The sequence below is a fragment of the Pipra filicauda genome, unplaced genomic scaffold, assembly GCF_003945595.2.
Source record: "Pipra filicauda isolate LSUMZ 115617 unplaced genomic scaffold, ASM394559v2 scaffold141_size4267151_pilon, whole genome shotgun sequence".
In the NCBI taxonomy this organism is placed as follows: Eukaryota; Metazoa; Chordata; class Aves; order Passeriformes; family Pipridae; genus Pipra; species Pipra filicauda.
In genome coordinates this window covers 2,935,177-2,960,982 of record NW_024103896.1, presented here as the reverse complement: position 1 = coordinate 2,960,982, position 25,806 = coordinate 2,935,177, and the positions used below count along the sequence as shown (strand labels likewise).

Sequence of the window (25,806 nt, the reverse complement as noted above, 5' to 3'; positions counted from 1 at the left end):
ACTGATCACTTATAATCTTCCCATTAGCATTTGATGTCTCTTTCTAGCTTGATAATTTGATTTTCATATTTTATTTATTTTTATTATTTTATATTTCTTATTTATTCATTAATTTATACAACATCTATTGCAACTATACCTGGAAGCTATTGCTACATATACGTCTTTTTTCTGGAAACGATCAAGTCTGGTCTCTGGGAACTGTTGATAATGCATCCACAGGAGACAGTTTATGACAAAAGTGGTAGAGGATGAAGTTTCTCTTGCATTGGAAGGTGTTTGGCATGGCAGCTATGTGTTCCCTTGCTTTGCAGAGAACTTGTAGAGCAGTTACACTGGAAGGCACCCCAAGGCTGCTTGACAGAGGGGTTGCAGTGCCTGGAGCAACACTATACCCTGACTTGTTTTTGTTGAACCCAACCTTGTAAATCCTAATATATTAAGAGCATTGGCTATCTTATCACAGTAGCCACTATGTCTTATAATATCCAGACCAATTGTGCCTAGAGACATGGATAAATTCAGCAAGTTGCAAAGGTGATATAAAGATATCTTCTCCCTTTCCTTCCCCATTATACAGGGCACAGTCTAAGTAAACCAGAGAAACAAGTAAACTAGAGAAACTGCTTGAAAGCAGTGAACTTCTCCAAGAAGCTCATTGAAATGATGCATTTACAGGTAACTGGAGTTCTCAGCTACCACAGCATATGCAATTTCACTAGTAACTAGCTCCCAAGCAATACTATTGAGTACTTCAAATTCAGAATTGAAAATTTAAAGTTTAGGACTAGCTGTGTGACCCAAGAAAATTACTTTATCCCTTACATTTATTCCAGTTGTGTTAAACATTGTAAGATAGTGGGCCATCATATTGCACATCTACTGAAGTTTCCAAGTATTTCCTGCAAGCAATACCAAGTAGATTGCATTGCGGAAATCTGATCTGATATTTACTGAAACATATTTAACTGGCATGAGCCTGAGTAATACTGTTAAATGGCATTGAAAAACTGCTGTGCATACATTAATTTCAGACAATGTGCATATTATCCTTAAAAACTCCCAGTTCCAGAAAAGAAGATTACATGAGAGATTATTCAGCACTATGATGAATGATGATGCTTTTCCTGCTTTTGACATGAAATGAAAAGATGGACAAGGTACAAAGTCAACTAACATTGCAAAGATATGCACGTATTCTGAATTAGTATAGGTCCCAGGCCTTGGCCATATTGATCATCATCACTAGTCTACTCTGGTCTCCAATCGGTAGGTCTGGAGACACACCATCTGTAACGCTGCTGCTGCCTTTGAAAACGCACGCAGGATCACTCTTGAGGAGAAAAGACAACGCAGAAAGAACCATGCCTTTCGATACCACCTAAGGAGTCTTTCCGCTGTGCCTTTTGCAACCGGACCTGTCTATCTCGCATTGACCTCTTTAGCCACCAGTGCACTTGCAGCAAATGTGGGTAGAGCCCTTCCCAAATCTTCATTCGTGAAGCCCAGCCATGATAGGTCCCAGATGGGTGGTAGCATCTACATAGAGACCAGACCCCAGACATTCAGTTGGATGTCTAGGATGTGGTTTTACTAAAGGATTTGAACATTTCTGGCTTCCAGGAGATGGAGATACCTACAGCTATTGGAGAAGACGAATTTTAATTTCCTTTTTGAAAATTACTTTTTTTCACCTAGCAGCCACTGGGTTCCTGAATTGTCATGGTGACTGTTTCAGCCTTTTCTGATTCATGAAAAGTCTTTATTGTCATGGCTTTTGAAGAGACAATGAGCTGAAAATGCTCCTGAATGGCTCTTCTTTATATGGTCTCTGTCAATGCTTAAGTTTTAATTTAACGTTTAACATCCTTCTAGTGAAGCCTGATGCAGGAGTGCCAATTACATTCCTCATGGCTGTCCACTCTGTTAGCCAGCTGCTGAGCTCTGCACTCTGGCAGTTCATCACAGGTTGGTTATCAGGTTTCAGGATTTCCCATACACAAATTCATTTATTTTCTGGCTTTTCATTTTCTATATCTATAAATCTTGTCTATTTGCTCTCAAGGTTACGCTATTTCAGGTTGTGGACTGAATATCAAAAGGTGACTGAGATTTTGCATTACTGATGGAAAGGAGTTCCTTCAATCCTTTACCCATTTTTTGTAGCTATCTGTGAGGAAAGTAAGAGGATGAATCACATTTTCAGGGAGCATGTGTAAAGATGGGATGCAGTTTTGATTAACCTTCCCTGCACACTTAAAAGAGGTTTTTTCCTTTGGATTCATACACCAAAAAGATGACATTATATGTGAAGTAGGTTGGTCTAATTTCTATGGAGGAGATTTAATTTATTGAAATTTTGTTTTATTAGCTGAAAACATTTTTGGATTGCAGTCTGTGGACTTAGTAATACAGTTGTGTGTGACTTGTGCCATATCAATAAATACTTCCTAGCTTGGTTCCATCAGTTGCATTCAACCTAATTCCAGTGCTTAACTTTGGCAGTCTCCCAGTAAAATTTTTAGCATCTGCTTGAGAGGAGAGAGGATGACAAGTCTGCCTACGATAACGAAATTTCTTTTCCTCTGTGAGTAATGGGGAACCATAACTAGAATCTACCCACTCCACATCTGAAAATGATGGTGAGTAATCCAAGTGATCCCAAGTGAGTGATCCAAACACAAGGATCTCAGGTGAAAAGATGGCATAATTTTTGGTGCTGCACCACTATCATGATGTAATGGTAGTGTTGACCTCATCTAGATTTTATACTTCTTAGAGATAATTGGACAGAGGTCAAGGAACAATTTAGTCAGGGTTTAAGTGTCTCTCTCTCTCTAAAGATGAGCTTCAAGAGGGTTTTAAGTTGGACATAATTACCAGTTTATTAGAATACATGCTCTGAGTATGTATTCTAATACTCAATTCTAATCCTTAATTTAAAGATGATGACAACTTCCAGACTAAATCAGGAGAAATAAATTAATTTAGACATCTAAAGCTTCAGAGAACCTTCAGAACTATCAGACTGGGTGGCTCTTTGAGGCTTTAGATAGGTTTTAGGTGTCAGGTGATGTCCCAAATTAGGTGGGATTAGAGGAACTTGATTTAACATGGCTTTAATTGTGGTTGTTTCAGTAGTATCTGATACCAAAACAGTGTTCAAAAACTTAGTCATGCTCATGAGGTAATATTCATATATAAGACCCTGAGATCTTGTAGGTTGAACATCATGCTCTTTATCACACTGGTGTGCCTATGGCACAGCAGGAGGTTAAACCAAGTCTGAGGAGCCACAAACTGTTGCCCAAAGCAGTGAACTTGTGACCTGCAAAGAGCAGCAAGCAACTACTGCCCCACTAAGATTTTTCTTATGCAGTTCCTCTTTTTCATGGAATTAAAGTATATTATTTTACTAGTTTATTTCTGTGTCCTGATTCTGCAGCTGAACCTTCTGACATGTTACCTACATAGCTCTGAATTATGTATCAGGCATAAAACTGTCAGAGGCTTCTTCGGAAAATTTGGCTGGAAGGCATAAATTCCCTTCCTCTCTTCATTCCTTTCACCTTGAACTTGTTTTCTATGGGGACTGTAAAACAGCTGAAAATAATATAGTAAAATACTATATGTGAGATAATACAGTAATAAAAGAAAGAGTATGGCAGTGAAAGATTCTTCTTATAGGCAAGCTGAAGACAGCATTGCAGGCTTATTCTTTGGTTGCTGCATAGCTACCTTTGATGACTATGGCTCAGTGGAATGTAAAACCCCATACCAGGAAAACATTATCACAATAATTTACGGGTTATTTTAGCAGAGACACGAGTATGTTGATGGTGTAATCTAGAGAGAAGTCCAGAAAAATATTCATAAATGACATCTCATTGATTTTGGTATTTGACTAAGAATATAGAAGTGCTAGAAGCTTGATCATTTTTTTTTCCCCTAGAAATATGAGGTGCCAACCCAGAGGTTGTCTTAAATGTGTTCTAGGAGGGTTATGAAAAAGATCAAATTCCATTCTTGAAGTCAGTTATGCTGCTTGTGATAGAGGAAGGTACAAATAAACGCATTCGCATAGGGAAAAATACTTTGGGAAATACTCTAGGTGGTAGAGCACAAAGCTGCACGCTGTGGATTGTAGAGCACAAAGATTCAATGAGCATGGAGATGTGTTTTCTCAGATTAAGGAAATCAAATATTTCAAATCAATCTCTAGAAGTGACTTGAAAATATTAACCGCTGTTACTTTTATTTGTCATTCAAAGCTTTGCACAGCAAAGTGTGTCCTTACTAAAAGGTAATATGCAGTTGCAGAGGAGCTAGGATTGGAAGTTGTAATAAAGATACTGACATTTTGAGAGTGATTACTGAGAATGATACTGTAAATACCAGTTTGCGGCTGAATATAACTGAGGGGCAGACCTGTTTACCACACCTGATAAACTGAAAGAGAGATCCCAAGAGTCCTGGTTCTCAGTCCAGGCTCTGACTGCTACTAGCCTTCTAGTATAGAAGAACATTCTAATTTACACTATTTGCTATGTAATAATGTAATAATGAATAAATGAACTTACATGTAGTAGCAGAAGCCAGGAAATGAAAAGTAAACTGTGGTCTCTTGGTCTCAAATGTTTCCCAGTTCTATTTAAGCAAAAAACGTTTTATCTGTTCAAGTTGTGTAGGACAATATGTAGGCAGAAGATGCTTTATGCATGAACTTCTATTTTCATTCTGATTTTAACAATTGGCATTGAATTCTGTGTTAATTATCTAAAAAAAATTCAGAGACGATGGTAGAAATATGAGATCTATGATAATAGGAACATGTTGCCATAGACACAACTGTTCAATGTAACATTGGGACACTGCTGCTTAAAGAAATCTACTGAAGTTGTATTTCACAATGCCCTGAAATTATGCGGTTGTGAAAAATTAATTATAATCCTTTCACTGAAGTACTAGGGTGTTGATTCTAAAATATTCGACAAACTACTTCAGTGCAGAGGGCTGTCAGACGACAGAGAAAGCCAGAATTACTGAGATACATTTAAAAGTTTTAATTCTAGCAGGTGGCCAACATTTTTGAGTATTGCATAGCTTCATTATGAATTTTAACAGCTTCAGTTATAGCTTTGGAATTTCTACATCTTTTTCAAAAATCCATCTCATTAATTGGCATGAAATGCCACTATTTATAGAAAATATAGGGGAAGAAGAAGAGAACAATGCAAAGCAGAAGTTTAAAATGAGAGCTTTCTGTTACAGGCAGTAACAGGTGTTTGTTTTTTTTTTTTTTTTTTGGTGTGAATTAGCAGATACATCTGCATCTGGTCCAGAAGACCTTAGCTGTCATCTAGCCTGATTTCCTGGCCAAGACTTCACAGAAATTATCAGATGTGTATTTTGTGGTTTGGCTGGTTTTTCAAGAACGTCATATACAGCAGCAGCAGCAGCATCCATTAATAAGCAGATTTCTGATGAGTATTTAGAGAAATACATTCTTATCATTACAAAACTGCATGCACATAAACGCACTCTCTGCCAACCATTAAATTTAATTCTCATTACCTTATTACATCACAGGTTTTGTGAAGGACTGGGAATCATCAAAGGTGGGGAGATGAGCTACATTCCTGTGTTGGTTTGGTGGAGGATGGAAAAAAGCCCTTCCTATGGTGTATGTTTATTTTATTTATTTCACTTATTTCTTTCTCTTCAGACTAAGATTTTTAAAAAATCAATATCTGTATTGCGTCTCTCCAGCTCACAAAAGACTAACCCAATTGCATTCTTCTGTTTTCTAGACATGAGTCACCTCTTACAACAGATCCTCCTATCCTCTTCCCTTGGGAGAATCTTCTTATAGTCCAGTTTGACTTGTCTTACTGAATCACTAAAAACTCTTAGTGGCCTTTCCTTTGTTCTGACTGATAAATACAAGCTGAAATATCTCTTGCCCACATGGCCTTCAAAGGTACCTTCACTGAAGACCCACACAGTGTTCAGAATACTATTTGATATCTGCATGATGCCCTTACACTGTATCCAGTGTCCCAGTTATTGTGACTGGGCAAATATTCACAAACATCTCTTACAGAATATTTCAGTAGTAGATTCCACTTTGAGTGTGGTGATGAGCAGGGGATAGAAAAAGATACTTTCAGACTGTATTACTCTACTTTTGTAGAATAGCTATAGTAGTGCTGATAATCTGCCAAAAGAATAACAGGGAGGACCGACTCTTTATAACTGAAGTTTACATACAAACTCAGTATTATAGCATGTGCATTTAAATTTATTTCGTACCTTAAAAAATATCAGTGAAATTCTAAGATGGATTGTTTTAGAATTGGCTTTAGCAGACATAGATTTTTATTGTTTGGACCAGATTCTCATATTTTATAGGATGGTAAATATGACCCTGTTGGAATTAAAAGGTTACTGGTATTATGATTGACAGTAGACTCTGGCTTTGTTTTTCTAAGAGATTTGATGTTATTTTTAGTTAATATGTGAAATGGGGCATGCTATAACTTCTTTGGGTCAAGGGGACTGCTATTTCTAGAACTATTTAAATAAAGTATTAAGAGAACAGAAAATATTCCTCTTGGATAAATATGGCTCTAGTCAATTGATATTCTGCTGTCAGAATGCATGTCTCATTTAGTCTTGTCCTCCATGCAAAAGAGATATTGACACTGTGTACTACACTGGGACTAATTTTGCATATAGAAATAATAACAAAATGTTTATAGACAGCCCCATAACCAGAAGGATTGCCAGAGATTTTTAGCTTTTTTAAATAGTTACAGTGCTTAAGTCAGTTTGCTTGTGAAATATCATCAGATTATAGCAGTAATTTACATTTTATAAGATATTACAACTGAAAACATTCTCTGAATTTATCTGATCTCCACTGCATGTGACTCAAGAGAGTATTGAAGTAAGAGGACATTCATGGAAGAAATGGGTAAGGCATGGTGTTTTAAGAGGAAACTTAAACTACATGGAAATAATAGAACTCCTTAAATAATATCAGTAAAAAAGGATTCTTTAACTACTGTGAAATAATAGATTACTATCAGTGTAAAAAGTTTCTATTCTGATGTAAATTTTTGAAAATATTTTTTGGGTTGTGATAAAATTTTCAGTGATAAAATGTTGAAGTAAATAATTTTGACATTCTAGACTAATTTTGATTATATCAAAATCCTCTGTTTTGGTGTTGTCATATACATTTGCTTTAAAATATTAAATTACTATTACATTTCCATATTCTATATTTTATTTTTCATATAGTCAGCTTTTTTTCTTTGCAGAAAAAGAAATCTTAGTGGGTTAAATTGAAAAAACTCTTAAGGACATTTTAAAATGGATTTTGTGTGCCAAATTCTCCACAGCTAAAGTAACTGAAAAGAGTTAGGTTTACAGAAAGAAGTAATCATGCTTTAACATAGCATTTGAGGTATTTCCTTGAACCTAGAACAGCAAAACATGACAATAGTTGTTCAGTCAGTACATGTTGGGCATCACTACACAGTCAAAAATAAATAAATAATAAAAAAATTCCTCTTCTTTACCATGATACCACTAATTACAGCCCCTAAGGAGATGAGGTCTGACTGCTGGAACTGGTATTTTCAGCAGCAGTTTTCAGGAACACCAAGCGAAATTCTCAAAAGCAATAGTGGATTCAAAACCACATTGCCTGTTTAGTTGGGCATGATTTAGAGAATGTGAATTTTTCCACTTCTTGCTCACGAGTACTTTTGCTTTAGGAATCCTGTTTGAAAGAAGATATCATTCACCTTGTTTTAACAATTTAGAAATAATATTTCAACTGATGTGTAGGTGGCATAGAGGGATAGAATGGAAAGGGGGGTGAGAACAAACAGCAGTGCTCTTCTCATTATTGTATTATGGATGGAAATTAACATCTTAATGGTTCCAAAAAGTTGATTCTTATATACATAGTTACCCCACCTATATACACGTATACATTTTCCCATTTTAGTGGTGCCTAAGTTTTAAAACTCATTCTGAGTGCTTAGTGGAGACAAGTAAAAGAGCATTGCACCTGCTTTAAGACATCAGCAATAGCAGAGTTATATCAATTTGTAAATGACAGAAGGCCATGAAAGATGAAACCTTTTTCTCAAGTCACTTGTGTTCCTGGATGCCTCACTTCAATAGGGCAATGCAATTAACAGTCATCAAAGAGGTGTTAGGATGACATGCAGAAAAGGTAAGTGAAAGACATAGGTAAAGGTGTTTCTGAGAAAGACATACACCCTGAGAATTGGCTATAATTAATCTGTATTTAAAAAATAAGGAACAGACCTATGGTACCAATGGAAGGGCAGTCATAGAATCGTAGAATGGCTTGGGTTGGAAGGGACCTTAAAGATCATATGGTTCCAACCCCCCCCCCTACCATGGCCAAGAACACATTCCACTAGACCAGGTTGCTCAAGACCCATCCAACCTGTCCTTGAACACTTCCAGGGATGAGACATCCACAATTTCTCTGAGCAACCTATTCCAATGTCTCACCACCCTCATCATAAAAGATTTCTTCCTTATGTCCAATCTAAACCTACACTCTTTCAGTTTAAAATTGTCCTGTCACTGCAGGTCTTGGTAAAAAGTCCTTCTACACCTTTCTTATAGGCCCCATTTAAGTACTGAAAAACTACAATAAGGTTTTCTTAGAGCTTTGTCTTCTCCAGGCTGAACAACCCCAACTCTCTGAGCTGGTCTTCATAGGAGATGTGCTCCAGTCCTCTGAGCATCTTCGTGGCCTCCTCTGGACCTGCTTCATCAGGTCCTCATCCTTCTAACGTTGGGGTTCCAGAGCTGTACGCAGTACTCTAGCTGGGGTGTCTAGAGAGCAGTTTAGATGGGAACAAAATCACGTCCCTTGACCTGCTTGCTGGTCATGCTTCTTCTGGAGCAGCCCAGAATATGATTGGCTTTCCAGGCTGCAAGTGCACATTGCTGGCTCATGTTATTTTTTTTATCCACCAATATTCCCAAGTCCTTTTCCACAGGACTTCTCTCAGTCTACTATTCCCTTATACTGGTAATTACCCTGATCCAGGTATAACACCTTGCACTTGGCCTTGTTGAGCTTTATGTGATTTCCATGGGATGACTCCCCAAAAATCTTTTTTATGGCATCCTCTCTCTCTAGCATATCAATTGTACCACTCAGCTTGATATCATGTTTCATAACTTCATAATCACACTGTGTAAGCCATTGTTAAAGATACTGAACAGTACTGGTCCCAGTATCGACCCCTGTGGAGTATCACTTGATAATGATCTTGATTTGGACATTGAACCATTGACTGCAACTTTTTGTATGTGGCCATCCAGCTGATTCCTTATGCATCAAATAGACCATCCATCAAATCCATAACTCTCCAATTTAGAGACAAAGATGTGTGGGACCCTGTCAAAGGGTCCCAAACTGAAATCAAGATAGATATCAGTTCCTCTTCTCTTATCCAGCAGCACAGTCACTCCATCACGTCATTGTAGAAGGCCAGCAGATTATTTAGGGGTGATTTGCCCTTTCTGAAGCCATATTGGCTGTCTGTAATCACCTTCCTGCCATTCATATGCCTTGACATAACTTCCAGGAGGATTTATTTCATTATCTTACCAGCCACATAGGTGAGGCTGATTGGTTGGTAGTTTCCATGGTCCTCCTTTTTGTTCTTTTTGAAAACTGGTGTGATATTTCCCTTTTTCTAGTCACTGGGTGCTTTGTCTGACTGCTGTGACTTTCCAAATATGATGGAGAGTGGCTTACCAGACACATCTGCCGGTTCTCTCAGGACCATGGGGTGCACCTCATTGATTCCCGTGGAGTTGTGTATGTACGGCTGAAAATAATACAGCTGAAAATAGTTTGACTTGCTGGCTAAAAGAGGAGTTGAAGTAAGGAATGAAATAATTGGTAAAACTCTACAGAAAAAGTCCCAATCAGTCACAGGAGTTTTTTTACTGAGTTTATTGTTGCTGCCAGGATGTTTTTAATATCTTTGTCTGAGTATTATTTTTATGATTTGAATAGTACTAGAAGGAAAAGTATCTAGATTGGCTAGGTGTCTTCAAATGTTGGGGGTCACAGGTCCCAGAGGAGATAAAGGTATAACATGCATCACCAGTTTTCACAGGGGTAGGTTGATGACAAGAATTTTTGTAGCATTGTATGTATAGTTGTACAAAATGCCTGATTTATGCACACTTTTCTTAGATTCTATAGACAAATTGGCAAACTGTATTTGTAAAAGCTCTGATTATAAGGGAATCATATATTTACACCTGTGGAGGTTCATTCTCCTGGTTTATTTGGCTGTATTTCAAAGAGATTTCTCTGTACTAAGAGATTTTTTCTTCCTTCGTTTTGACAATATACTTATTTTAAATAAATTTTTATTTTTTTTTAAGAAAAAAGATCATTACATTTAGTACGTTATTAGAATAATTAGATTATCCGTCTATTATTATTTACTGAACCTTTTTTGCTTTGACCCAGAAGACTTCTAGAAACTTCTTGATTCTTCATTTAAAATCAGTAAAACATAGAAAATACACTAATTGCCTTGTAAATAGTTTCATTAATTATCCTTTGCTTTCAAACTCTCTGCAGGTTTGAAATAACTTTTCAAGAATTGGCTAAATTTAAGCATATTTTTAAAACAAGGTGTTTATCTCGCTGATCAGATTTCTTGTTGAGGTTTGTTAATATATTAAGCTAAAAATTGTTATCAATGTAATGAAGAGGAATACATGGCCAATGAATGTCCATGAATGTACTCTCTGTTGTAAATTCTAACAATTTTTTTGTTTAATGAAAATACTGGCTACATCAAAAAAAAAAACAACCCTACACTTGTGTTTTCATGGAAGCATACCTTGCTTCCTCTACTACACAATTTTATATCATATTTCTCAATCTAAAGATAGGTTCCCTTGAAATAGTTTCCCCAACTAAAATCACAATGCAAAAAGTAAAATCCTATGAATTTTGACACACATGGGTCTTCATTACGTACAATGCAAAATCAAGTTGTTCTTATACAAATTTACGGTAAGAGATTTAATTTCTTTTTTTTTTTTCATACAAAAAGACTACAGCAATTTCCTCAGTGAAAATTGCTGGAGTTTTATTTTTAAGTACTGTTATAAATGCAATTGAACTTTGGAAGTTCATTCCTTCTTCATTCATGCTGTTACCATGGAAATGTAGATTTTATGCTTAAATGAATTAGCTTAGTTCATAAATTATACTTCATAAATTATAAAAGTAAAATGTTAATTCATAATTGGGGAGTGATGGCAATCATGAAAAGATAGACATCAATTTCCCCAAGTTTCATTTTTCCCCAAGTTTTTCAAACAATCATGGTAAATTAGTTTTTGTGGGGAAAATAAGCATAGTCTTCTAATAATTTAAGCTTTTTAACTTGTGTTGAGCTGGGGGTGTTTAGTCTAGAGAAAAGGAGGCTGAGAAGGGACCTTACTGATCTCTACAACTATCTGGAAGGAGGTTGTAGAGAAGTGATAGGACCAAAAGAAATGGCCTCAAGTTGCGCCGTGGGAGGTTTAGATTGGATATTAGGGAAAATTTCTTCACTGAAGAGGTTGTTAAGCATTGGAGCACGCTGGCCAGGGAAGTAGTGGAATCACCATCCCTGGAAGTGTTCAAAGCACATGTGGATATGGCACTTAAAAACATGGTTTAGTGGTCAACATGGTGATGGTGCTACGTTGACGGTCGGACTTGATGATCTTAGAGGTCTTTTCCAACCTAATGATTCTATGATTCTATGATTTCCATATTAAAAATAAGTGACCACCCAAAGCAAAGACTGTATTCCCTTCATGAGAGACTTTGAAGAACAGATTAGACAACCATTTTTCAAGAATAGTCTATGTATGCCTAATCTTCCCTCACCAAGAAAAGCAGCCTAGGTAATCTGCTGGGGTTTCAGGTTGCTATGACCTTTAATATGACTGTGAATGGAAATACCTTTTTGGAGGAGTTATTATGGGAAGAATGGCAGCTGTCCTCTCATAGTCACAAAATGAAGCGCATTATGGAGACATGTTAGTAATCAATTTGAGTGAAATCCAGGAAATTCAACTGTGGATCGTCAGAGCCAAAAAAGTCTTTGCATCCTGGGTTTCTCAACTGAGGCATTAAAGGGTTATGTCTTCTCCATCAGTCAGATAGGATGAGGTATAAAATAAACTTGATCCATAGGTTACAGGTACAGGAGAGGAAAAATGAGGTTTTGAGTAACTCAAGGTGAAACAATCCAATTCCTTTTTATTGTGCCTCTGTTCCTACTTTTGCAGTATTTTGGTTTACGGTCATCATGAACAATGAGGAAGCCTTTCCTGAGAAATTCACAGTCATAGAGAAGACACAGAGCATTAGGCTATTGTTCACTAATTTTTTATTTATCGTTTGGCCTTTATTTATTTATGTTTTAAAATTGCTTATTATAAATGGTTTTATGGCTGTTTTGAGATACTAATTTCAAAGCCTGGTTTATAAAATATGTATAAATTTTAGTCTTGAGAAGGAATTATTTTCTAAGTAAATTATATGTTTTTGTTATATATCTGATCAAAACCTTCCTCAGTGCAACCACATAGGACAGTAAGCAGAGAGCTGGGACTTTAGGAGGAAAAGTGTTAAATGCTCAAAAATCAGACAAATGTATTAACAAGATTGTGCAGGAAAAAGGGAACAGAAAGTTTTCAGGAAAAACTGTGACTTTAAGTTAGACCAGGGCAAGGTCTTTGGTGTTTACTGGCCTGGAATTGAGAAAGAATATTTGACACAGCAGTTTATGCATCAGAATGCCAGGATGGCAGAGAGCTGTTTACAGTACTGGAGATGAGAGTTTGTAAATACGCTTCTGAATAGATATTCAGCCTTTTTCTGAAAATTTTGAGGTTTTCTGAGCTCAAGCTGCTGATGTAGTTCCTTTGTCTGTTATGATTTACTAGGCTTTGCTGTAGTGGACAGCCTAAGAAAGCCTTCTTCCCAATTGTGGCTTTGTTCCACATTCTTCTTTCTGCAGTTGTTTCCAGGTACCCCATAGATTCAATCCACTCTTTGTAGTCAACATTTGCCATCTAGAAATTGTAGACTACAGCACCCCAGACCCGTAGTTTATATCAACACTTCCTTCAATATCCCACCCTGCAATGTGGATATCCTCAGAGTAATGAATTTCCTGTAGCTCTGGAAAATAACATTTTTTATGACTGTTTAAAGTCTTAGAAATGGGTAAAAGAGTAAAATCATTGCAGTTTAGAGCTCCTGTGCTGAAAACATAGTCATTTAGGCAAAGGTAGGACTAGTGTGCTCTATAGACTCATTCACTGCAGTGTGCAAAGACAGGGAGTGATGGAGCATGACTGTAGCCATAGTGCCATGATTGCACAAGCCAGTACCTCCAGCATCACTGGGAAAAGAGGGAGAATTACACCCCTGGCTACTGAAAGTCAGTGGCACGGATTGTCAGTGTTGATGCTAATAAATGTTGCATAGCCAGACCCTACAAATAGCTTTGCAAACCTCCGCCATTATGCCCAATCTCCTGCAGACAGCTGCTCTCCTCTCTTTTGGAGGAGTGTCATTTCTCCCTCCATCACTGAGAAAGCAATACACCCTCTTCTTCAAACCTTTCCCCCTCTATTTTCTGTTTATTTTCTGATGATCTTTGTGATCATCAGAGGGTCATCACAAAACCTCTCACATTGCAGAGAGTCTTTTTAAGACAACTTACTGTATTTAACCACCAACGTGCTGCTTAAGTAAAGTGGGGCACATTGCACTGTCATAGAGCACACACTGAAGAGTGTTGCTTTCATTACTGCATTTTTAGTCTATTGCTTTTATTGTTACTTTCCTTTAAAATACCACCATCCCCATGCCTGGGAAAAAAAAAAAGACCTAACAAAAACCAAAAACCCTCAAAAATACTTAGGCAGACGAGGATGAAAATATTATTCTGTAGTATGGTTTTGGTGTTCCCCCCAGAGAAGTAGTGGTTGTCCCAACCCTCGAAGTGTTCACGGCCAAGTCAGATGGGGTTCTGGGCAACCTGGTCTAGTGGGTGGCATCCCTACCCTGGTATGGGAGTTGGAACTATATGATGTTTAAGATCCCTTCCAACCCAAATCATTCTATGATTCTGTGATACTGTATACTTTATGCATGGCATAGTGGCAGTCTCAACCACAGCTTCAGGATACAATGGCAATAGGGCATTTTTACTACTAGTACTACTGTTATGCTACTAGGTCCTGTTGCTCTTCTTCTGGGCATATGCTGCAAAGGGCTGTCCTTTCCTTGCTCCTCTGAAGCCGATTGGCCTTGGACCCTCATGAAATCAAAGTCTTCCAGAGTAGCATGTTCCCTCTGCTCTCTTTGAACCTGTGCAGACAACCAGGATCTCCTTCCAAGTGCTCCCTTTTGCCCTTCTGAAGGCATGGGAGCACAAAGTAACAATGAAATTTCACAGCTCAAGGTAGTGGCTCCACTTTCTGTCATCTAAGAATATTCAGGTCATAAGTTTTTAAAGAGGGTCTGTAGTACAGCTGCTTTGGACTACTGTCTCTCTACTGGTTTTGTGTTTAACCTTTTTTTTTTTCCTTTTTTAATGGAGTAACTTCTTTCATCTCTGGGGTTTTTCCTTACGGTCTCCTGTATAAAGAGGCCCTGAGCACCTCAAACTTTCTGCTGTTTTTGGCATGTCTGGCAGACTCGGGCAAGGCTTTTCCCCCCTCATTCTTATCAACTCTATGTCTTTGACTGTAAATATTACAGTCTTTGTAAATGTGATGCTCTTGAGTACCTGTTAGTCATCATAAAAAGATTGTATGCCTTTTATGAGAATGCTATCTTTAACAATTAGGCTGCTGCAATAAAAAGTGTCTTGGCAGAGGTGAACAAGCCCTGCAGGGATCTGCTTGTGTAGATTACCTGAAGTAGCCCCTGATAAATGTGTTAGGTTGGTCTGCTAGCAAAGTAATACCTTGCTGGCTGGTGCATAGGTCTCAATTTTCCAGCAAATTTTCATATTCCCCACAGTTATTATAGGAGGCAACTGCCACATGGATGGGAGTGTCCCTTCCCTTTTTTTTCTTTCTTTTCTCTTTTCTTTCTTTTTCATAATACTTACAGTGAGGGTTCATAATTACTATGAGGGTTCAGAATACTTACAGTATTATGAGGGTCGGTCTGTAATTTCCTAGGTAACTTTTTCTCCTAGATGCTCAGGAGTCATGGGAGTTTCTTCTGAGTGAAGACTTTGAACTGTGTTACTTCTTGTTTTCCTAAATGAGTCTGAAGTATTTTATCCAGGTGATCATTCAGGAATCGTATCGTTTCTCAGCCCTGATGTCTTTTAGTGGGATTTTCCTCATGCTGATTTAGTTTGCCTAAACCCAAAACCATTAACTTTTTTATGATTGGGAAGAAGAATGTTGTTTCAAAGACTTTGCTGACTGAAACCTTGTGCAATTCCTTTGGCAGAAAGGAAGCTTGGATTTGATTCTCATATGCAACTACATGCTTTCCTGAGCCTTGCCTCACTTTTCAGGACTGTGTATCTTTTCATCTTTACTTTTTGAATTGCATTTCTCTGGTGGATCAGAACTCTCCAAGATCTGATATTTTTTCAATGACTAAGACACTTAATTTTAATTGTTAATGTACCGTACTGCAAAATAAACCATGATTCCTTTCACTTTCTGTTCACTAGAAGAGTAACAGAAAAATGCATCAATTAATTCTCCCATGCTTTTGCTGAGCAACACGTTACTATGTTTTAGCTTATTTGATAGATATTGCTGCAGACAAAGTCTGAACCTTTTTAAGTTTGGGATATTCCAGCTTTATGATGGCATCTAGACCCTCGTTTCATTACTAACAAAAAATGGGAGAATTAGATTTAAAACCAGGGTTCATCTCTTTTGTTGTGGAAATTATTTTTTGTGCCAAAGAAGGTTGTGATTACTAATTATTTAATTTGTATGACAGATGGAGCTGGGGATCAAATTAAGTAGCTGTCTTAGGCTACGTCGTAGAGCAATATCTAGCTTTAAACACGACTGCCTTTTTCGTTCCTAAAAAAAGGCACAAACAATGACAGGCTAAAAATAGCTGTTCTCTTGGAGTTGACGACAGTTTTTGAGAGCTTGTCTTTAGGAGGATGTCGGAAAAAATCTTGCCGTCTTTTCCCCTCCCCCTTATTCATCTTTAAATGCACGTCCTTCTGTTTAAGCTTCTTCACCCCACTGCCCACAGAAAGATACCCACTGACTTGGATAGGACTTCATTGTTTCTGCAGATTTCTAAGGGGATTTACATAAAGCATTTAAAGAAATCTTTAAAGTCACTGCAGATATTTCTATTAAGTTGTGCTTATCCTACACAAATTGCTCTGTGCTGATAGAGAAGGAGGTAGTAAAGCCTCTTCCACTCTTTGCCTCCCACAGTATCTGCTGCAGTGGGAAGAAAAAAAAAAGAGGCTCGTTTCTGGTTTTATTCCTGAAGATTGCTTCGTAGTTCAGTACTAATATCAGTGGTTTCCGGTGCTATAAACAAAGAGTTGAGTCTTTGACTTTGCATTCCTGCAGCCTAGTAAACAATCAGTTAATTCGCAGCATCCCAGCGGTTGACAGGAGTGAGAGAAGTGGTTTGATTTTATTTTTGTGCTTGTGAATAAAAGCTTTGCCTTCTGGCTAGGTTCTGAGTTCCTTCCTTCTGGAAGATATTTGAGCATTTTGAATTCAGAATATATAGTTAGAAATGTGAGTGCACAGACTTCTTCCAGGATTTTTCTGCTTTCATTTTAATTTTTCTCTGTGTTTCTAATCCCAACAAGCAAGAGAACAGTTTGAAAGCGGTGTCCAGTGCCTGAGCTGGGAGCAGAATGCAATTCAGGATCTTTAGAACTAGTCCACTGCATTTTTATTAAATGAGAGTGAAGGAGTAGGTGGGACTTCTTATTTAAAAATAGATTAGCACAGGGGACTGAACTTGCATTTGAGGAAACGTTAATAAGCCCCAGCCATTGTCCTTAATCAGAGACTGTATTTGTAAGTAGAACATGTTGAATCTGTCATGATTGATGACGTTGTCTTTGTTAAAAGGGTTGCTGCATCTTTAACAAGAGCAGACAGAAGCAGTGCAGAATCTACAGTAAATTTGAGACTTGCGAGAGAAACCTTTCTTCATTTTTCTGTGTATAGTGTTTGTAAAATATTGAATAGGAAAACATCAAAGCCAGGGGGAAATATAAGTAACTGTCTGCTTACATTTTAATTCCTCACCTTTCCCCTCTGGGTGAGTTCCCCCTCCTTTTCCCCCCTGAATTTAAAATACTGGAAGGAAAAGCAAGAGAGGTCCAAGTTGCAGATGCTGAATTCTCTGCTAATTGAAATTACCGGGCATACTTCTATAAATAGTCGCTGAAGAGATATGTAGCTTTCACTCAGTGCCTTCGAGACATGTCTTTTTGTAGTCAGAAAACAGAGATCAATGCATTTTCAAACTGACAGAGGGAACGGATGCTCCTTAGTAGCACATGCTCGGGATCGTGTGTGTACCGTTTGTGCAGAGCAGAGACGCTGAATACTGGTCCATATGCTCCTTGTTTACTGCAATGTTTTTTGCATGTTACTGTGCACTCCGGACTAATGTGAAGGTAAGAGGGGACGAGACAACAATTTGGCAGGAATGTACATGTAAAACCAGCTGCAGAAAATGTCTACCTTGTGTTGCTGAGTACTTTGGAATTGCTGGCTGAACAGGCATATTATTACAGGTGGTTGTAGAGGCTTTGTTTTATCGTTCTCTGGGTGGCTAAAGCATAGAAGCATGTTTGGATTTTACAGTTTAGTGACCTTCAGTTTTTAACTGCTTGCAGTTCAGGTTCTGGGCTTGTATGATCTGATAAACATGTTTTGCTACTGTCCAGGTAGGCCAGAAACAAGATGCCAAAGGCTGTTTGTGCAAGGCTACATAGCTTTATATAGGATAAGAATTCCTATACTCGAGTCCCCAATGCATCCTCCCAGGGATGCTGCTTGCATGCTTTCTTGTTGATTACTTGTCTGAAAACGAGGGGTCTTGCTGCTGTTATCTGGGTCATTTTTTTGTGCAGATTTGTTTCTAACTTGAACCAAAATGCATAAAAACAAATTAAGCAATGTTCTAAGAAGTAAACAAAGGGTTATTACTGCAAAATGCTACAGAAAAATGCCAGCTGGCTACATCGGTCTCACAGTAACTATTAACCAGCATTTGTCAACATTTGCTTTCTCTGTTAATTAGTGTCAGAACTTCAATATAAGTTGCTGGATATATTACCTTCTTTGCAAGTAGGACAATATTAGCAGACAGGTTCACTGGCATTGAATGAGCTCTCAGCCAAGCTGTGGGCCAGCTGTGGGAATCCAGTTGCATAATTTAAATGAATTACAGTCCTTAGCCAACATATTGGGGAGGTACTTTTGGCATTCTGGCTTTTTCAAGTTCAAATGACTGTGTCTGTCTGGGAAGGAAAACACTTGCAAATGATGGATAATCATAGTTAGAACAGTTTTACCTGGAAAAATAATTGTAAAGGGCATTTTGCTTTCAAACTGCTTTAAACGTGCCTCTGAATTAAAGTGAGTTTTCTGTATTTCCACTTGATTTGCTAATAATGAACTTCATATTTATTTATTAGGTCAAAATATTTTTTGCCATTTGCTTAAAAAAGTATTTTGCATTAAAAGTTCTCATTCTAAGAGCCTGCTCCTGTGTATATGCTCTAAGTCTATACTGCTGATTGCTGCACTAAATTGCTAAGCTTTCACATCTTATTACTCTCACATTAACTTTTGCAATTCTGATCCACTTCTGAGGAGGAATTCTTTGAATCTGTGAATAACAAGCCAAAAACCACAAGTTAAAACTTTAATGCCATTCTGTCTTCCTAAAATGCATACATTATCTTTTCCTGTAGTATTTTTGAAGGTTAGTAAATTATATCTATTTTATATTGCCTGCATTCTATGCAGTAAATTGTCAATATAGAAATGTTTTGATACCAACCATTCTTTTTTGCTCATTTAGTCCCCTAGCCTGCAGTACTGCACTGAAGGTCTTCTGTTGTTGAGATACGATTTCTCAGTTTAAATAAGAAAAGGTACAGGAGAAATTTCAATGACTATTTTTACTGTAATTTCCATGAGATACTTTATCAGTAAGTACCTCACCAATTGTTAGGAGTCTCATGGGTTTAACTTTTGAAATGTCTTTGTTCCCATTCACAGACACAGAAAAAAGTGAGAGGTTTGTACTAGTCCAAATCTGGGACTAGTACTATCTATCCAAGTTTGGATAAGATAGTTTTAGTTTGTTGGAACTTCCTGAACTGTTAAGTATTTCTGGAGTAATTGTGTGATATGTAATATCTCTTATTTACATTATATTGTTGTAAGGATGTTACCTCCAGTTCTAATTTCAGCAAGCTCATACACTTTCAATGCATACTTTGATCTTCTAATTTCCAAGCTCTGCATTAGGCTACAATAATGTAAGAAAGCAATAACAACTTTGCAAATCTCCCCAGGAACTGCTCAAGTACGGCAAAACCAGTACTTGCATCTTCAGTAATACCCTTTTTCCTTTTCTGATGTTGAAGCTTGCTTAATAAATAGGAGTTTATTGAAAGGTTTTCCTTATGCCTGGTCATTGTATAATATATAGCATAGTGTCTCTGAAGAACTCTGCTGCTTTTAACTTGGTTGACACTAACATAAGCCACAGATTTATGGGTGGCCAAAATAAATTAAATACATTATAAAACATCTGTTTTGAGTTTTCCATTTTTTCCCTTTATGGGTGGAAAGATTTTAGTGGTTCTGAAATATTTTAGTCTTTAAGTCATAAGATAGAAGAAAACTATAAGTACATGCTGTAATGGGAAATAGATTTGCTTGCCCTGGAAAATACAAAAGAAGAGCAATTGGGTCTGTTTCTGATGGCAGCTGCACTTTGTGGCTTTAAGAAAGCAGAATTTCCAAGTTTAAGGTAAGACTCTCACTTCTTGGTTGCCAGTCTGTCTGAGACTGCCCATTGTGAACTTAGCTGGCATGTGCAGACTTATCTAAAGAAAAAGAGGTCTACACCATTCATTCTTAACCAAAGCTTATTTTTACAGCTAACTAAAGAATAGTACTGGCCATATGCATGTACCTGCCAATGTGGATGCTCATTTCTTCCTATCTGAGCAGAAACAAAAACAGTGGTTAAAATAGGCAAAAAGATGTCTGAGAAGTTACAAGCAAAATATCTTTCTCTGGACCTACATTTTGAATTAAAAGAAAAAAAATGGAGAAAAGAGTAACTATTGATTACTATTGCCTGTTTACTAGATGCAGTGTTATTAAAATTGTATATTTTTGCCTTATCTCTTTCTTACTCTCTCATGTATGCATAATTTTGTACCACAGTGGAAGAGACCACAGAAGTCAGGGAATTAAAATCTAAAAGCAGTGCCTCCAAAATCAGAAGTGCTCTTGTGGAAATGTGCAGTGTGCCTGAAAAAGTGAAGTCCTGCTGTATGCAGTAGTTAAATATACTGTTGTATTTTCAGCATGAGTAAGTCTCAGGAGCACGGGCTAACTATGGCAGGGGGCTTCCTAGTGTCAAATGTTTGTTGTTTTAATTGAAAATACTGTATTTATATGCAAGAGATTTTTTAGAGGTTGTCATTAAAAACTTTCTGTTCTTGGTTTAGGCAAGTATTTTAAATTCCCTAACTATTAGCTGTATTTCTTGTGAAACTATGGGAAACGTTGCAAATATTTAGGTTCCATAGTCTGAGCTAAACTTTAAAAACTTTTATGTATTGGCTCTGGCTTTTCTTAAAAGTTTTCAGGAATTTTGCCTTCCCCTTGCCTCGATGAACTTATGTGTAGTTCTGACAGATTTCAGCATGAATCTGGGCTTCTGTTTCTGTCTGACTATTTGAGAGTCTTACTAGGGGCACTGCTGGTTCTTCTGGGAATTTGAGTAGCAGAGCTGATGTCTTCCATTTGTACTTTAGCATGAGACTAGATGTGCATGCTGGGCTCTCTCACCTTGAAGCATCTTCTCATCAACAGTCAGCACTGACTTTGGGGTCATCAGAGCTTCTTGTAATGAATGTTATGAATTCAGATCCAGGCCCTTTGAAGTGCCAAAGGCTTCTCAGGAGGTTCAGAGTTACTTCAACAGGAGCTCAAGGCTTTCTTCATATTAGTGGGTAGACTGGGAACCTCACAGAAGTGAGCTCCTGCCTGAACAATGGGTTAATGAAGAGCTTTTCTTTGTTATGACTGCTAACTTTGAGTCACTGTGCTGGTTAGAGAATTTTTCTACCTATCATAGAATCATAGAATATTCTGAGTTGGAAAGGACCCACAAGGATCATCGAGTCATACTTTTAAGTGAATGGCCCATACAGGGATCAAACCCGCCATGTGGTGTTATTAGCACCATGCTCTAACCAACTGAGCTAATATGATCCCTTGTATCTCCTGTACTTCAGCTAAAAGATGCTACCTGTGTCAAACAGTAAGCACGAAGTGATTTATGACTGAAATTTTTACCTATGTATTGTCACTTTTTGAGGCTCTCAGATGATGCAGAGGACGCGTTGGGGTAGGAATGAAGCATGACCAGGGCCTGTGGAGGGTGTTGGGAGCTGGAATCCTTTAAACACTTTCACTTTCTGTGTTCATCCTCTTTTTTTCTACATGCATTTCAAAAATAAAAATAATTATTTTAACCTAGAAGTTTCCAATTGCTACATAAATTAAGGATTGGCAATAAAGGCAGAGGAATCATAATAGCAAACAGCAAAATGTTTCATTGCTCAAAGCTGTAAAATGTCACACATGACAACCAAGCTTCTGATTTCTGTCTACATTTTACACACAGCTGTAATTCTTCCTCTCTGCCAGTATATATTAATGATACAGTTGCATACTTAAGTCATATATATCACATATTTTGCCACCTGTACCAAGAGGTGGTTTGGTCTTCCAAAGGAAAATAGCTTATGGATCTTTCAGACTTGGACCTGTATTGCCAAAATGTGTCCTACTGTAGTCTTATTATATTCTTTGCAAACAGGGGATGAAGGCAGAAAGGATTTGGACTTTCAACTCTCACAGACTTCCAAACATGATCCTTGGTTTCTCATGCATATTTTCTTCCTTTAAATATTCAGTCATGCACCATCATCTAGCACTTCTGTATTAAGTAAGGAACAGTTCAAAAGCCATATGAATTACTTTGATGTATCTATTTAAAAGAAGTAAGCGGGAAAGATTGGTTTCTCACTTTTCCTAATGTAATTAAGAGTAGACTCATGGGTAATTTTTATTTGTGTTTACTCATGTTTTGTAGTTCTGATTAGGTCTGACACTCTGACTTACTTTACTCATAACTGCATAGGCATAACTACAAGTGGCAGGTCAAAGTACAGTCCCTCTGCTACCTTAGGATACCAAAGCAAAATGTAGGTTAGTACTAGAAAGCAAAAAGTTGGTGTGGAATTTCTTGCCTAAGAGGTTTGGGGACAAGGTAAAGGATAATACTGTGTAGGTTGTGAATATCTAGTTGCATTTCTGAAATATATCTTGTCATCTGTTTATAAAATGTTTGCCTAGGCTATAAAATAAGCAAGATCTTGAACTTTTGGAAGGATCTATTTAGCACCTGTGGGATCTAGTTTCAAGAGATAAAAGCAGCTGAGCTGTTTATGTTACTGTCTTCCTTTTGCTAAATAAGATGGAATTTTAGTGGAGGCATAACTCATTGCAGAAAAAGGGGTTAATAATCTCTTGGACCAACTTCTACAGAGAAAGGTCTCTCAAAATTACAATGACATAACACCACAGCATTTATTTCTTTTGGTAGCATGCTTTGCAGAAAGTTAAAGTTCTCATTTATGGCCTAGTTTTTGCAATCACACCACTGACATTAATAGTTCATCAGGAAATCTGAATCCAGTTTGAAAGTGTTCAAACAATAGTTCTGTCTGAGTAAGTACATTATTTGGATTTTGAAGATTGATTTTTCCACTTTTGAATTGGAACTTCAGCAGATTTGTAAGCATTTTTAATACCTAAGTATATACTTTACCACTCCACCCAGATGCAAGTGCTGATTTACAATACATGATCATAATAAGTTATGAATGAAAGTGGTAATTAGAATGGATTAATAACACAACAGCAGCTCTGCTTTTCTAGGTATGATAAGACTGGGACTATATTTGACCTATAGACTAAAATGATATTCACTTAAAGGCCATTATAAATATGTGAATAGGTACAGAGATGCTAAAATGACAAGCACAATGTAAGGAATTAAATCCACTACTAAGATTCCTTTAAAAACACTAAGCAAATATGAATATTACACTATGGGGATAAGGGGCACTTTGCTAAAGTTAGAAGAATTAGTCACAAAAATACTGGTTGGAAGGTACAGAAGCTGGGCACTGATTTCTTCATTCAGAAATTTCTGGATAGATATTACTACCAAGAAAAATATTTCTATTTTGTGTCCCCCATTTTGATGTGGGCTCATTAGAGACTATCTGATGAGCTATTCTTATCAGAGATAACTAATTGTCCTCTTCATTAGAGGAGAATTAAAAAGATCTAGGACTGTAAAAGTGTTTAAATTTGTTGGGTTTTAAATATATGCAAGTAAGTAGAATATAATATCATGTCTATATGTGACAATTTTATGTTTATATAAAAATGGTGAAAAGTTAAATCCTCTACCATTAAATCGCTGCTGATTGGCTTGCCCTATGTGCTTAAGATGCCAGTGTTTGTGTGATTTTTATGAGATTGTGTAGAAATTAGATCAACAATCCTGATCACAATGCTGCCTACAAAATGGCAGTAGACCCAGGCAAAAGTAAGGTTTTTTCCCTTGGGAAACTCTGTGACTCCTATCACTTGGATGGGGAGAAGTGCGGGAGACCATTAACTGGTGATGGATGGAGCTGATAATAGGCTTCCACAATTAAAGGCTTCCCAGAGATCTCTCATGGTTATCTTCTATCTACATTCACTTCTATCTTCATCTGTTTCTCCTGCCCTGTTTGTTCATGCTAAGTTTGATAAAGATAGTGTATGGTTGAGTGGCATGTTGTGTTTTCTAGGGCTGGTCTTCACGGGTGTGTACTCTCTTAATGCTACTGCTACTCATTGTATATATATATTTTGGACATGCTGAGGTGTTTTGTTCCCATGTTTTTGGCATGGGATGAATGTATGAAATGCTTATGTCTGTTTTTAGAGGGGCAATCCCCCACTCCTTTCCTTCCAAGATATCCTTACAGACAGCTGGAGACAAGGAAAGTGTCTTTTAGAAGTAAAGATGCAAAAGAAGATTCCAAAAGAAGAACTGATTTTTTTTTTCTGTTATGGACTCACACTGAAGAAATGAACTTTGGAACACATTCAGTGCAGGCACTGCATTCCACCTGTGTTCACATGCCAAAATAATATGATAGCTGCAGATTAATGGCTAATAGAGAAGTTACTGAGTGAAAAAAACTATTATTAAAGGCATAGCAATCACTGTTTTCTCAGAGGAGGAGGAAGAGGTGACTGATTTTTCTCTTTGCATCTCCCGACAGATCTAAGTGTTCAAAATAGTATAAATTCTCCTGATAATTGAGTAGCTTCCAGGCTTCTGAAAAGACAAGTAAAAAAAATCTGAATCCCATAAAAGCAAATTTTTTTCAGTCTCACTTTCACCAAAGAAGCAAACCTCTCAAATTTCAAACAGAAATCTCTGCAGAGAAGTAATTAGAAAGGCTCTCCTGCCTTTGATAGCACAGAGGATCATTACAATCTTTGGAAAGGAAGATTGACTGGAAAAGGAAAACTCAGATAACATTTTCATCCAAGTTGCAGGACAGATGAAGATAGATATTGTAGATACTTCACACATATTTACAGATATTTTGGACAGGATTTGCAGCCTGCTCCAGATTTGTTTTCAAAACTTCAGTTTTCATTTGCAAACAAAAATAAGTGGCCAAGTATTCAAGTGCGGCAGAACAATCACAATTAATCTAGTCTGTCAGCACAGACTGTAAAACTACCATGAACTGTTGGAGGAAGGATCCATCTCTTGACACCTGCCCTACCTTTTAGAAAAACATTCTGTTTCTGTTGAATAATTTCTGATGAGCGGAACCTCTAACACCTTTACAAATGTATTATTCCAGGGGTTAATTAGTCTGTTGGAGGTTTGTGCCATGTTTCTAGTCTGAATTAATCTTGTCTCAGCTTCCAGTTTTTGAGTGGTCTTCATTTTTTTGCCTCTTCCTAATCTTCTGGACTGAGGATCATGCTGCAAAGGGTTGTGCCCCCATCAGTACCTCTGGGCTACAGCGAAGGCATCATCTAATCATCTCTTTGATTAGGTAAATACACTGAGCTCCTGGCATCTCTTACTGCAAGGCATGATTGCCACAAGTCTCATCCCTCTCATGACCAGCCTTTGAGCTTTCCTCAGTTTCACACCAGGAATCCTGAGCTGTGTCTGCCACAGTTGCATGGAGCTTCAAAGCACTTGCAGCCCTGTGCAGAATTAGTAAATGTCCTGGTATCCACAAAAGATGCCATGTGTATGTCCAGGGTTGTGCTGGCCCCTTTAGCCACATGGCTGCCCTGGGCATTCACATTCAGCCC

The 25,806-nt window shown here is 37.5% G+C and overlaps 1 protein-coding gene across 12 annotated transcripts in view; it reads left to right on the top strand.

The window, feature by feature from the left end:
* The window catches only part of DLG2 (discs large MAGUK scaffold protein 2), a 995,087-nt gene that overhangs the window by 247,627 nt on the left and 721,654 nt on the right, over positions 1 to 25,806 (top strand). Inside the window, exon 1 of one of the 12 annotated variants that reach the window (XM_039378622.1) lies at positions 17,330 to 17,750. The exons of 10 other annotated variants lie outside the window; for them this stretch is intronic. In XM_039378622.1, coding sequence (XP_039234556.1) covers positions 17,631 to 17,750 — 120 coding nt within the window. In that variant the 5' untranslated portion in view covers positions 17,330 to 17,630. Of the gene's footprint in view, positions 1 to 17,329; positions 17,751 to 25,806 lie in introns of those variants that run through there. One more of the 12 variants, XM_039378626.1, reaches the window with a different exon arrangement.